The following is a 15,608-nucleotide window of genomic DNA, read 5'->3' as shown; positions in this document are numbered from 1 at the left end:
TGACAGTAGCAATAGTATACAAGGACAATTACAATAAATAAGGGAGAAAAAGAGAAGAGGGGAGTGATGATCTGTTGCAGATTTAGTTTAAAAGCAGTGAGCGATGTGAGGGCAGTGAGTTTAAGGGTGTTTTGTAAGGTGTTCCAGTCAGATGCAGCAGCAAAACGGAAGGTGTTGCGGCCGGAAACCGTGAAGGCTTTGGGGATGGTGAGTTTGATGAAGTTGCTGGACCTTAGGTTGTAATCAGAAGTGGAGATGTGCAGAAGGGAGGAGAGGTAGAGAGGTGTTTTACAAAGTATGGTTTTATACAGTAGATGACGACTTGAAGCCAGTGAAGAAGCCTTCTGGTGTGAAGAGATGTCCAGTCCACCAGGTTATGAAGGTCACAGTGGTGAGTGGTGAAGGGTGCACTGTAGTGGCAAAATAGGCTAATACTAGTAAGCGAACAGTTAACATCTCTGATGTTTAGCGTCAGCACACAACTCAGGAGGTCGAGCACACTGTACAAGGACTTTTAACGGTGCACCATAATACTTACTGGCTACAAAGTGCAGGACACTGACACACAGTAGACTACTCTCTGCACTCTGCAGCTCAAAGAAAGCTGTGCTACTATCTATAACACTGAGCCAAGCTCACACACACACACACACACACACACACACACACACACACACACACACACACACACACACACACACACACACACACACACACACACACACACACACACACACACACACACACACACACACACACACACACACACACACACACACACACACACACACACACACACACACACACACACACACACACACACACACACACACACACACACACACACACACACACACACACACACACACACACACACACACACACACACACACACACACTACCAAAATGAAAGTTTACCCAAATCAAAAACCCTGGGTAGACAAATCCGTCCGTGAAGCTCTGAGAGAGCGCACCAAAGCATACAATGACGGCCTAGTGGCAGGCAACATGAATGACCACAAGGTGGCGCGACACAACGTAAGGAGGACAGTGTCAGAGGCCAAACGGCGCTACAGGGATAAAATTGAACTCCAGTTTGAACAAGCTGACTCTAGAGCTATGTGGCAGGGGCTCAAAACGATGACAGACTACAAAGGCGCCTCCCTCAAACTGAACAGTGACATCTCCTTAGCAAACGACCTCAATACCTTCTATGCGAGGTTTGATGCTGGTAATAACAACACCAGCTCACAAGCCTCGGCAAGGGGGGGGGGGGGGGGGGGGGGGTCGGCTGCTGATGGAGGCGCAGTGTTCAGGGTAACAGAGCATGAGGTGAGGCGGACCTTTAAAAAAGTGAATATCAGGAAGGCAGCAGGTCCGGACGGCATCCCCGGCCGCGTCCTAAAAGTCTGTGCCGACCAACTGGCCCCAGTATTCACTGACATATTTAACCTGTCCTTAGAACAGGCTGTCATCCCCACCTGCCTGAAGAAGTCCACTATTATCCCTGTACCCAAAAAATCCAAGCCTGCTTGCCTCAACGACTACCGCCCTGTAGCTCTCACCTCCATAGCCATGAAGTGCTTTGAGAAGCTAGTAAAGGGCTACATCTGCTCCTCCCTCCCCATCAACATGGACCCCCTGCAATTTGCATACCGCCCCAACAGGTCCACGGAGGATGCCATATCCCATGTGCTGCACACAGCAGCATCACACCTGGACAAGAGGCAGGGGAACTATGTGAGAATGCTATTCATCGACTACAGCTCGGCATTCAATACCATAGTCCCCTCCATACTCATAGCCAAGCTCAGGGACCTGGGCTTGGGCTATGACCTCTGCCAGTGGGTCTTGGACTTCCTGACTGGCAGACCCCAGGTGGTGAGAGCAGGCAACTGCACCTCCTCATCCATCACCCTCAACATAGGGGCCCCCCAGGGCTGTGTTCTGAGTCCCCTCCTCTACTCCCTGTACACACACGACTGTGTGGCTCAGCGGAGTAGCAATACAATCGTCAAATTTGCTGACGACACAGTGGTGGTGGGCCTGATCTCTGCCAACGACGAGAGGGCCTACCTGGAAGAGGTCAAGGTCCTGGCGGGATGGTGCCAGGAAAACAGCCTCTCCCTGAACGTCAGCAAAACAAAGGAGATGATTGTGGACTTCAGGAGGTCGGGGGTCAAGGACTACAGCCCCCTCAGCATCGACGGGGCACCGGTTGAGAGAGTCAACAGCTTCAAGTACCTCGGAGCCTACATATCCGAGGACTTGACATGGACCACACACATTAACAGTGTGGTGAAGAAGGCACGACAACGCCTCTACTTCCTCAGGCGCCTAAGGAAGTTCCAAGTCAGCCAGAAGATCCTTAAGAACTTCTACTCATGTACAATAGAGAGCATCTTGACCGGCAACATCACCTCCTGGTTTGGGAATAGCACTGCAAAAGACCAAAGCAGACTACAAAGAGTGACACGTTCAGCCGAACGCACAATTGGAGGGGGGCTCCCCACCCTCCAGAACATTTACTACAAGCGTTGCAAGGGCAAGGCTAAGAGAATCATTAAAGACTCCAGTCACCCGAACAACTGCCTCTTCGAACTGCTGCGGTCAGGCAAGCGATACAGGAGTCTCAAGGCGAGCACAGAAAGACTCAGAAGTAGCTTCTATCCCCAGGCCATCAGGCTGCTAAACGAACAATGAATGAACACTACACAACAACAACCACCAAACGCACATAGCACACACATCCACACGCACACACTCACTTTAAACAAACATACTGTAGCACCCACTCCACACACTTTATAGCACACACCCACTTTAAACAAACACACTGTAGCACCCACTCCCCACACTTTATATTTATGGATGAAGGATTGCACTACAACTCGTACACCTTACTGTAAATTGTACCTAAAATTGTACCTCATCCCATTTCTGCTTTGCACTAGATAGTACTGTACATTAGTACACTGCATAGTATTGTGTATTGTATATTATATGGTAACTCAGAACATTGTACATATGTCTATACCGAACACTGTGACCTCATTTTCTTCTTCTAAATTCATGCTATATTATGTTATTATGTTATTTGATACTATCTTGTCTAGCACAGTCTCTGGAGCGTAACAGTAAGAAGCATTTTGTATGAAAGTATTCTGTACTTCTGTATGACAACTATTAAAGAACTTGAACTTGAACTTGAACACACACACACACACACACACACACACACGCATATTCTGTAAAGGTACAAACAATGACATGCAATCCCCTAAAACCGTCCTGGCTAAATTGACTGTTTAGTAATATTTGCACTTCGTACGGAGCCTTGGTTACACTAACCGGGGAAACACACACAAGAGAAGGCTAGAATATGCTACTTGGAATTAATTACACAATTTTAAAACCACAGAGGTAATGGGGAAGGAAAGACACAAACAATTTAACAAATTAACTGCTGACCCCAGGTCTGCTAAAAACAGCCTGGAGGCGTTTTTAACAACAGCTAGCAGCCCACAAAAAAACAGTCTACTGTCAGTATGAGGGGAACTGAATGTGTGCAAGGTGAAAAGCCCATCGGTTGGTTCTGCTTCCGGAACCATCTTCTCCAGCAGAGCTGAATGAGCAAAATGGCACATTGGTTCACAATTGAAGGGGAACTGCCGTTTGTCGTTGCACACCCTCTGGGCAAATGGCAGTTCACACAGTCTTTGGTCAAAAAACAATAAAAACACAAGATACAGCAATGCAGTGATGTATCTTAATTACTGTCATTTATAAATGCCTAAAATGACCACATACATGTCCGTAGGATATATGTACATTTTCAGTGCCCCAGTTCAGATGGCTTGCTTGACAGTTTCTTGCAAAATGTTGGCATCAAACTGTACACTGCATTCCATTTGCTATGCATTCTTTCTCTGAGGCCAGGGGCTGACACAGACATCTTGAAAGAGCCAGTTGCAGTTGCATTGGTAATGGTATCACCCTTACCCATCCTCTCCTTTCCCCATAGAACTGAACCCTGACCCATGTAGATTAGTATCTGCACATGGGTCAGTTGGGTGAGTGCTATGGGTCACGCTGGCGGTCAGATGCCAGGAATCTGAGTGGGCCACTGACTCAGCATGTTACTCATCAGTAACCCACTCGGTAGCAAGTAGAGGGCAGGCAAGGAGAAGGGGGGTTACTAGCAATTCACTGGGAATAAAGAAAACAAAACAAAAAAACGTGCATGTTGCATGATTAAGGACAGTATTGTTCATATCATGTTTAAGATGTATTCCACCAAAATTTGCTTTTAGGTTGTAATTCTACACAATTTGACATTTCCAGAAAATCTTTTCCTCCTGTTTTACGAGTTTTGAGCTCTGCCAACAGAGGTCACAGAGAAATTCATAGTTCATATATATATATTTTTAATTTGTATTATTATTATAATTTCTATATATAGCTATATATTATATAATGTATATATAGCTATATATTATATAATGTATATATACCATATTATAATTATATAGTAACGTATTATACTGTGCATTTCTCCAGACTTCTCTTGGCAGAGCCTGAGTTGTGTCCAGCGATAGCAACCCTACACTATCCCCACTCAACTCCAACCCACACATCAGCTCTCAAAAAGAAAAGCAATGCCAAGATGCATACTTTTACCTAGAGGTTGCTGTTTGACAGCATTATATATTCCACCTTTAAAGACTAAGGTGTTTTCCTAATCATATTTGTATTTATTGGTTTAAAATATAGAGACAGTGTATATTAAGGAACATTTGACTGTAAATATGCCAGTTTAGCCAAGTTGGCTAATTTTCAACTGTAGTCTCTGGGGCAGGTGACATGAGCACTACAATAATTAAAACATAATACAATAATTAAAACACAGTAGGAATCAGTATAGGTTACAATACACTAAAATACATACAAATAAATACATTCAAATACATTACAATACATCACAACCCCTCAGTTAAAATGGTTGCACACTTGACCATCTCTCAACCATGATTTTAAGTTAGTTTTAAATTAAATGTAACTTTGATACTCCCTGAGCCGTGTTGGCAGACTGTTCCAGGTGTGGGCTGCTCTCACGGAAAAGGCTGCCTGACTAAAAGCAGACCTCCTGTTTGGGACGCGTGTTTGTGTTTCCGGGTTCCCGTTTTGTGCTCTGATTGGCCACTGACCTATGCTATTACGCCCCCCTTTACGCTCTCGCCTGAGACGCGCTGTGAAGCACCAGCGGGGCGAGGCAGTGGTTTCTCCCCGGCTCTGTGCGCCTTGCTGCCGCCGGCTTGTCTCACATGACTCGGTCCAGCTCCAGCAGCAGCGGTTGTCTTCCGCCTGCGGTATCCTCCAGGCCCCCGAGGCGGCTCGTTCTTATTATTATCCCCCATTGTTCAGGTCGACATGGTCGCACAAACACGTGAATGAATGATGGTTTCAATCACTGAGCTGTCTGTCTGTTGTTGTGTGTCTTCGGTTCGGCTACTGTACATGGAGATGAGACCCCCCGCCTCTCTCTCCATAATAGACGCAACCAGGCGTGCATTCTCGTGGGAAAACCCGAAACAACATTTAATAAAGATGAGTGTTAGTTGTGTTTCCCCATCTACCGTCAACATAAAACCATCCACCACCCGTTGGAGGAGTAGTGGGGGAGAAGAAGAGGAATATTTTTAAATAGCAAGAATTATCGACTGGCAACTCTGTGCTTGTCAGACCTGCAGCTGCTGGTACTGTATGGAGAGAGAGGCGGGGGGTCTCATCTCCATGTACAGTAGCCGAACCGAAGACACACAACAACAGACAGACAGCTCAGTGATTGAAACCTACATGTTTGTGCGACCATGTCGACCTGAACAATGGGGGATAATAATAAGAACGAGCCGCCTCGGGGCCTGGAGGATACCGCAGGCGGAAGACAACCGCTGCTGCTGGAGCTGGACCGAGTCATGTGAGACAAGCCGGCGGCAGCAAGGCGCACGGAGCCGGGGAGAAACCACCGCCTCGCCCCGCTGGTGCTTCACAGCGCGTCTCAGGCGAGAGCGTAAAGGGGGGCGTAATAGCATAGGTCAGTGGCCAATCAGAGCGCAAAACGGGAACCCGGAAACACGAACGCGTTGGTAAAAGCATACACGCGTTTGGGACTACACAGTCCCCTCTGACTACATACTATATACCAGGCAAATGTTACCATGTCCTTATGCAGTTATATTTGTATCCTAAATATTTGACATAATAAAATCACAATATATTGAAATATAACCAGCAGATTATTGCCTATACATGTAGCCTAATGACTTATGAGCTGATTAATTGACTTGCACATCTATGAATGTCAGAGATGGTTGTCATGCAAGGATTCCTTGAACACTCTCCACCACTGCGTCAATGAATTAATGAATGAATGAATTAATCATTACCACATGCTTGTCATCACATAGGGAACAGGAAATATTTACAATGTTTTAGTTACTGGTCTAAAGCAAAGCAGTTTAGTGTAGGTTGAATCCTGGAAAGATAGATGGAGCAAACATTTGCTCCAAAAGGCAAGTACCTTTGACTCAGAAAAATATATTACACAGAATAATATTGCTGTATTCTTTGTTTATATTTCTGAAGTAGGATATTTAGACTTGGTCCTCAAAATGTATGGAAGTGAATGAAGAGCCTGACACCTGGGAGGAATGGTGGTGTTGACAGAAAGTTCTAATAAAGTGAAATATCCCTTTTACATAAACAGATGGGTAACCCCACCACCAATGAGAATTAAGAAAGGAGACATGTTTCTAATCTGTAGTTGATTGACTGAACTCTTGATACAAACAGATACATACGTTTTTAGTTGTATTTGCTGTATATTGTGGTAAAAGGTTTGTTTATATTGGTAATGTTTGTAAACACAAATCAAACTCTTCAAGAAGATATGTGAATATACTCCATATTTTCAGTATAAAGAATAATCCAGAGTTGAGCTTTAACATGACTGTCCCTAAAAGCTTCTTTCAACCATCTCAAGCAGTGCAATTCGATGATGTAAGAGGATTATTTTCCTTACTTTGGGAGCTTGTAACACAAACCTCGTAAAAAAAACAGAAACATTTCTGTTGCCTACTTTTTCAGAATTACAACCTAAAAGTCAATTTAAGCGGCAACCCCTTTAACCTGTGGATTCCAACATGAGGAATCAGTGGACTTTGCCACTTGCTGCGTCTGGTATGTTGCCAAAACAAGTTTTTTTTTCACAGAATTCCATCAGCGATGACATCATGACGGATTACCCAAAGCCGCACACTCCTATGCAGATAGTTGGATGACGTTGACCTTGTCAGACATGCTTCAGTACTGTGTGACAGGCAGAGAGCTCTATGTAGGAATGTGGTAAAGTCAACCGCAGTTGATCTTTTATCCCCACACTTTAGTTTGTGCACGTAGGAAATTAGCAGTGCTGGAAAAGTGCTGTTACAATTTTCACCTAAAAAGTTGTTTATAAACCTAAACTTTGCCTTAACCCTAACATTAACCTCAGTGGAGACCCCCAACCCTGACCTAAAATAAAAATGAAAAAATATATTTTTGTAATGGATTTTGGGAAAGGAAATGGTGCATTACGCCATGGTGTTATCACATGGGTCATCTCAGCCAATAGAGTAGTGTTTGCTTCAGTGTTCACTGACTCAGACTGTACCTACTGTCAGGGAGGTCAGAGGGATGTGTTGGTTCATGTTTTAATGAGTAACCCACAGTACCTCAAGTGAGAGTCACAAACATAAACACTGACAAAAGCACAAACACACACAAAATTAAATATCAACAGGCTTCACAATCAAACAGAGATGTGTAATATTTTCCCTTGTAGGTTATATCATTTGGCTTAACTGACAATTAGTACTTTCTCATATGTTTTGGACTAGTCCATATATCCCACCATGTTAGGAAAACACTACTTCATAACACGTGTAACAGCGGAAAAGCATTGTTGTTGTTGAGTCATGCAGACCTAATACCCACTTGGCCCTACTGTAGACCTATACAACCACACGGCCTCTTTAGAATAGGTAAATAAAGTACTAATCGACCACAGGAAAAAAGGTACATCATTGTTATAGCCATACGTAATGTAAATAAGTATTTACATCTTGTATAAGTAATATGTATGTTTCGACAAAAGTCCAAAACAAACAGTGACCAGGAATCAAACCAACAATGATTGTGGTCTCACTACTAGACTAAAATATACAAACATATGCATTATGTAATAAATTTAGTTATTTGTAATACGTACACATTCATGTATTACTTATGGCTAAAACATAACGTACAATATGTACCTTTTTCCTGTGGTCGATTAGTACTTTATTTACATATTTTAAGCGAGATAGGCTGATACAGTAGAAGCAGGACAAAACCATTTTTTTTTATTGTTCATAAATCTACCCTGTGAGAAAGAGAGTGCCAACAGTTTCCGAATAGTTATTATATTCTATATTATAATATATTTAGTCCAACGTATTCAAAGATAAAAGGTGTGGTCTGGCTGAAGGTCTGCCATAACACATTATCAAGGTGTGGTCATCTACTCCCATTTCCCATAAAATATTGACTTTTTGCCCAGCGTGTGAACCAAGGCTGCAAGGCGACATAAAGAAAGGACAGACTCCAACTTGGTGTGGATTGTTTTATGACTTTATATCAAGACAAAGCAAACACACAAAACACCACACACCTCTCCGGGATGTTAACCCATCCGTTGCATATTTTTCTACCGTTTACTTCCAATAAAGTATCCAATAAAGTTAATTTGAGTAGATCATCAGATTACGAACATAACCACAGTACCTCCCTGTCAAAAACAAACATCAGTTCAAAGTCAGGAAGGAAAGCTGTTACTTCCACAAACAACAGCCAGGCGTGTATATATGCATAGCACAGCTCAAACGATACATACTCTTAGACCACGGTGTGAGGTTATACTGTATATCCAGTATAAGAACGGCATGACGTGATTTTGAGTCTTAGCAACAATTCTTTCGCCTTTGCAGTGCCGGCATGAATTGAAACTGGTAATTGCTCGGTGGCGGTCGACAGTTGGTTAATGCAGTTCAGTTTCAAAAGGCAGCATAACAGATGCGCTGCATGGACAGAGGTGGTGATTTAGTGACAAGATATAGCAGTGGTGTCAAATGGTAAACAGAGAGATACAGTTAGTCCATGGCACGTTGTAGAGGATGTTACAGTAGATATGTGCAGTTATTGATTTCAAACCCCATTGTTATAATCAAGGTATTTTATAAGCCCAGGGACTAGGCTCAATGGACCTCATTCACCAACATTGTCGTAAGTTTCCTCTTAAATAACCTAGTTGGAAGTTTGTAAGATAAAACCTACGACATTTACCCCCGGATTCATCAGCGCGTGGAGAGGTTCTCTTAAGTTGCCAAAATGATCGCATATGCGATCCCCTGAATGAAGTACGTCACAAATTTTCAAACTGGAACCACGTTCTCGTACACCTGGATTTGCATACAGACACGCCCCGCCAGCTCCTTATAAGGCGAGGGCCATGTGCAAAACGTAAGCAAGAGGCCCCCCCCTTATTCAACAGGTAGCGCGGAAGCGATTTTTGCAACTGATCAAAATTTGATTAGATTGAAATGTATTGTATGTATTGTCATAGCTATAGTGGAATAGACTGTATTAATATTCCATATTTATACCGTCTTGTTGCATGCTCCTGGCCACCTGCCTCAGCGCACACACACACGCACACTGTATAGCCTACGTGCGTAATGAATGAACAGTAGGCTTATTTTATTCGAATTACTTGTTTTATTAGGAGATTGCATATACTTTATGCGCTGCCCTATATTAGTAAGGCAGTAATGCAATCACCATGATTCCTCCCAAATAAAGCCCTTAAGAACACGGCGCACATCAGTCTGTCCGATTTACGTTCTGCTCTTCCGTGCTTGTAAATCCTGCTCTCAGCTACGAGCGAATCCCAGAGAAGGAACCGTTTGTGAATGCCAAAATCGCCCCGAAAAGGTTTTAAGCGGAGCTACGGTGAAATTTGCTCTTAACTTTTGTCTTAAGTCCGTTGGTGAATGAGACCCATTTGTAGAGCAGTGGAAAGGACTTGAAGCATGTTAAAATACTAGCCTTGAATGACAGCCGAGAAAGAAGCATTTTGTATGATCACCATGTGGAGAATGTCATTGAATGAAAAATATCTCTTATAAACATGGTCTTGGTTCCTGATGTAGGACAGGAATGAATAGAACAGGCTTCGAGATGAGTTGGTATTTCATGGGTTATGTGCCCTGTCTGCTATGTACGTACACACTCACATGAAGATATAGTTGGAGGCCAGCTCTTAATAAAGAGGCTTTATACTGCACATCACTGCTGTATCTGCCAACTTTGGTCGTTTTCCGAGAGTTTACACATATTTCTGTTGTGTGCAGTGACCCTAAGAAACCCATTCAAAACCTAATATACTGTATATTTTCTAAGAGATGTTGGTGTAAGATATGAAAATGAGGTTGTTTTTCTTAATTCCTGAAACGCTGACCCTGTTGGAGATACAAGCTTTTCACCACAGCAACTTAATGCTCTCTGTATCCCCGTCTCAGTTCCAGGTCTTGGGCAGGTTCTCCAGGATCCTCCGGCGGTGTGAGGGGTTCAACACCCCTGCTGCACACAGGTCCTCCTCCGTGATGCCACTGTGAACACATTCATCAAGATATTTACCACATTAATAGAAGTTAGCTATTGCTGCGATTCTTATCAACACATTTTATTTACAGTGTCTGGTATGTATCCTTTTTAAGAAATATCCAATGTGATGTAATGTGATCACATCTAGGGCTGCAACAACAAATCGACAACTGATCGATTATTGGCAACTATTTCTATAATTCTATAATTAAAAGAATTACTTGGGTCTATATTATGCTGCACCTCCATGGCCTGTTGTTGAAGCCATTTGATAGCAAAGCCTGTGTTTTATGTTTTTCTTTATTATTTAAACCATTTAGCTCCTTTCAAACTGAAAAAGAAAAGTGCACTCTTGATGTATAGCATCAATTTGCAACTTGCTTGAAAGAGCACTGTACAAGACCATGGATAATAATGTTTGCATAATATTTAGATTTATTTATTTTGATCAGATGAATCAATGAATCAGTTAAATAATCTATAGCTTATCAAAATAGTCATTAGTTCCAGGCCTTATCATATCAGGTCACATCATTATGTAAGGGATAATACACAGGGGGGGTTATTAAAAAATGCACAATGCAGGGGGTAATTACCCTACAAGGAGAGGCCTCTACAAAGTGCATTGTTTTTCAATAACCACACACCTTGGAGTGCATTGTATTTCAATAACCACACACCTTGGAGTGCATTGTATTTCAATAACCACATACCTTGGAGTGCATTGTATTTCAATAACCACACACCTCAGAGTGCATTGTTTTTCAATAACCACACACCGCTGAGTGCATTGTATTTCAATAACCACACACCGCTGAGTGCATTGTATTTCAATAACCACACACCTCAGAGTGCATTGTATTTCAATAACCACACACCTCAGAGTGCATTGTATTTCAATAACCACACACCTTGGAGTGCATTGTATTTCAATAACCACACACCTTGGAGTGCATTGTATTTCAATAACCACACACCTCGGAGTGCATTGTATTTCAATACTAACCACACATCTCAGAGTGCATTGTATTTCAATAACCACACACCTCATGGGCGGCTAGGTGGCGCAGTGGGCATGGCGCTCGCCACCAACGCAGGAGATGCTGGGTTCAAGCCAAGCTCTCTGCGTTGCTACCAGCTTGGCTGGTCGTTCATACTAATACAATTGGCAGTATTAGGGGGTGGGAAGCTGGTGGGTGGGGATCAGACGTTGTGGACAGCGACTCCTACAGGTCGGTTGGTGCAGTAGAATCAGGAAGCGACGAGGGCGGCGTGTCCCTCCCACGCAGACCCTCGCCGCTGAGAGATCGCGCTGTGCAGGTGAAAAGATGAAACGGCTGCCTCCTCGAGTACCGGAGGGGACACGTGATGCAAGGCTTCGTCCACATTGCAGCCGGCTTGTGGGAGGCATGGCCTAACAGCGTTCGAGACAGGGGAAGGTAGAATTGGACAATGCGAAATTGGGGACGGGAGAAAAATTGAAAAACGGGGAGAAAAAGTAGATACAAAAAATAATAACCACACACCTCGGGGTGCATTATGGATTTGCATAATCCCTTCACAAATATCACGGCACATCCCATCAACTCTAAACGATGGAAGTACTTGAGGCTACGGCTGACGGTGATATACAGTAGCCAACACACGGTGATATAGCTACCACGCGGTGATATAGCTACCACGTGGTGATATAGCTACCACGCGGTGATATAGCTACCACGCGGTGATATAGCTACCACGCGGTGATATAGCTACCACGCGGTGATATAGCTACCATGCGGTGATATAGCTACCACGCGGTGATATACAGTAGCCAACACACGGTGATATAGCTACCACACGGTGATATACAGTAGCCAACACACGGTGATATAGCTACCACGCGGTGATATAGCTACCACGCGGTGATATAGCTACCACGCGGTGATATAGCTACCACGCGGTGATATAGCAACCACGCGGTGATATAGCTACCACACGGTGATATAGCTACCACATGCATTGAAAAAATAAAACATACTGTCAGATCATAATGGGCAAAGTTATTGACAGAAGGGCTTGCTAGCATAAAGTTAGTTTTCCCAGTCATTATCAATGCTACATGGGAGAAGTTTGCCTTCCGGGCTTTCTGCCAGAAAGCCAAACAATCATATATCATAATACAGTGTTATTTAACCCTTTACCTGAAGTAATCCAGATCATCCCAGCCATTGAGGCTAAGTCCAAGGGTGTATTTCTGAAGGCCCAGGGTGCTGAGCAGCTCCCTCACTGTCTCAGGTGCACCATGGAGGACAGACACCTGAGTTGAAGTCAAACACGGGTCATTTTCACCATATACAGTATTATCTATTGAATAGAGCTGTCATCCCAATTACCATTTTACCGTTGGGTTTCGAAGCATCAGTAGTAATTTAATCAGTGAATAATCCAAGCTTTTCCATTCTTCCTGCGTGCAAAGTTTCAATGCGGCAGGTAAATGAAAGCTATAGAGTAAGATTCTCATGACTAAGTGTCCTTGTCTGAGAAGAACTGCTTTTCAAAGTTAATGTTGAATTATTATTTCTATTAGCTATTTATTGTACTGATGTAGGCCAATTCTTTTGGCATGGTTGATACAAAAAAAAGAAAAACATCAATTACGACTAAAGCTTCAAAGCATTTGGGTCAACCCTGCTATTAACAGGTAACCCATAGGTGTTTATTTGTCTGTTATTGTAAAGCTGTTTTGTACCCACCTCTGTCTCCCAGCTGTAGCCCCTCTCAGCAGGCATGATTGGGCCGTTTCGCTGGCCTGGCCCCTGGCAGGGTGTGGGTGGGAAGAAGTCTACCTCGCTGAGGGACTTGGCCATCTGCAGGGCAGTGAGGGAGTTGTCCCCTAGAGGCCCAGGGGGCTGAAGCTCCACCACCCAGGGAGCTGAGGCCTGGCAGTGCGGTACACGTGTGGAGGCGTAGGGGTAGAGAGATGGGGCCTTGGACCCGCGGACTGGACTGCTCCGCTCTGAATGAAGCCGGGGTTGGTCCTTCCTGGTGGACTCCCTAATAATGGCTGAGTGGTTCATATACATGTTCCTCAGGTTCTTCACAGGCAGTATGGAGTCCTGAGCGGTCCTTTTGGCCTCTCTGGGCTGTGAGGCCTGCTCCTGGTATTGTGACGTGTTGTTACTCTGTGCTGACGGGATGGGAGATGGGTTTTTGGTCGGGAAGAGCTGATAGGAGGAGTTGGTCTGGGGTGCGTGTGGCTCATTGGCGGGAGTGTAGGGGGGTAGGATGGCTGGGATCTCGATCTCTGTGAAGTCTGACCTGTGAGAGGATTTCCTGTCAAAGCCCCGCCCTCCTGAGAGCTTTGGGAGCTGCAGAGCCTCGTCTCCAGACCAGATCACCTGAGGGTCCCTTCGCTGGGGCAGGGGCTCCTCCACGCTGCGCAGCACCGAGACACCTTCAAAGATGACGTAGGCGGGGTTGGTGTAACTGCTGAGTTTGGGAGGAGTCGCTGAGGACCTGTGATAAACAGAAGGAGAATTTCATGTTATCTGAACATCATTTCTAGCCACATTTCATACTATACTGTATGCAGTTGGTTTTCTATGATGCCTCGTCTTTCCCCCCACATCTGACACTAGCTCTAGGAGAGCCTTCTAACCTAATATCTAACCTAACTAACCTGGCATCCAGCAGCTCTCTGGAGAACCATGACAAATTTGCCCACAGTTTGGAAGGTCTTGTTTTGTTTGCATTCATGCACTCACTTCATGTCCAATTGCTTGCTGCTATTAAACATTTGTATTGGTAATAATTCGTTGACATTTTAACAACTGTGAGAATATTATTTTGAGAATAATATTTATTTTATTTGCCAAAAGCCTGCTGCAATTTGAAGAGTGCAAATGGTGAGTGAGCATTTAAATGGACTACTTATTCTTCAATTTTTTTTTAAACAACTAATAAAAGAACTAAACCTTCGTCTCAGGATCCACATTCCCATAGGAAAGAACCACACACTCCTTGAAAAATACACACAATGGGCTGGCATACTTAAATGTATTGTGTCACATAGGCCTGCCACGATAACACATTTTGCTGGGCGATTAATTGCCCCCGAAAATATCGCGATAAGCGATATTATTGCGACCGGTTAGAGAATTTTTTTTGAGAAATTTATTTCCCAAAACTTTTATTTTGAAGCCCACCGCTCCGTCTTTTCCGGTTTTAGACTTTTATTTTGAAGCCCACCGACCGGACCGGAAGTATTGTTGTGATTATCCTAAGCAGAACATATGAGCCGACAACTTGTCTCGTCCGGTTGTTTTTGAGCTAATAACAAATGTTGAGATTGTTGGTGAACAACTAACTTTAGGTTAGTTTTAACGTTAGCTACTAACGTTAGATGCAGCTACTACAGGCAATCAACGATGAGGAGGAAGCGTCAAAGCAGTATATAATAGAATAGCTGTGGTGCGTAAGCACTGCAGCACGACTCGAAACTACCGGAGTGTTATAATAAATTAATTCATGTTTAACTTGTCCCCGTGTCCAGTCCTTTGACTAGCCCCACCCGTTCATTGTAAACAATGATGCATGTAATTGTATTAACGTTATTCTGTGTTGTACTTGTAGCTATGCTATACGTTGTATTTCGTTTGTTCGCTATTTAGCTAATGTTGTTAGCATGGAATGAGAATCAAAGCTCGATCTTTCATCTTTATTTAGCAGTCCAGTTTCTCCGGGCAGTAGCGAGTAACTACTTGGGTCTAAAAATAGCTAACGTTACACTACAAATAATGCTACTTGGTTAAAAGGAGCAACACTATTGAGAAATGTAGTTAAGCTATGTGGCGTTGCCCCACGGAGCTCCCGTGCTGTACTCTAGT

At 43.7% G+C, this 15,608-nt stretch overlaps 1 protein-coding gene across 1 annotated transcript in view; it reads right to left on the bottom strand.

Annotated features, from left to right (window-relative positions):
- Positions 1-8,736: 8,736 nt before the first annotated feature.
- inppl1b (inositol polyphosphate phosphatase-like 1b) overlaps positions 8,737-15,608 on the bottom strand; it is a 73,065-nt gene continuing 66,193 nt past the window's right edge. Inside the window, exons 26-28 of the mRNA XM_084332165.1 lie at positions 13,476-14,238; positions 12,924-13,039; positions 8,737-10,745 (exon numbers count right to left, since the gene is read on the bottom strand). Coding sequence (XP_084188291.1) covers positions 10,652-10,745; positions 12,924-13,039; positions 13,476-14,238 — 973 coding nt within the window. The 3' untranslated portion in view covers positions 8,737-10,651. The remainder of the gene's footprint in view (positions 10,746-12,923; positions 13,040-13,475; positions 14,239-15,608) is intronic.

Source organism: Notolepis coatsorum, assembly GCF_963971535.1.
Source record: "Notolepis coatsorum genome assembly, chromosome: 16".
NCBI lineage: Eukaryota > Metazoa > Chordata > Actinopteri > Aulopiformes > Paralepididae > Notolepis > Notolepis coatsorum.
Note: the sequence above shows the minus strand (reverse complement) of the source record. Positions and strands in the feature narration are given on the sequence as shown.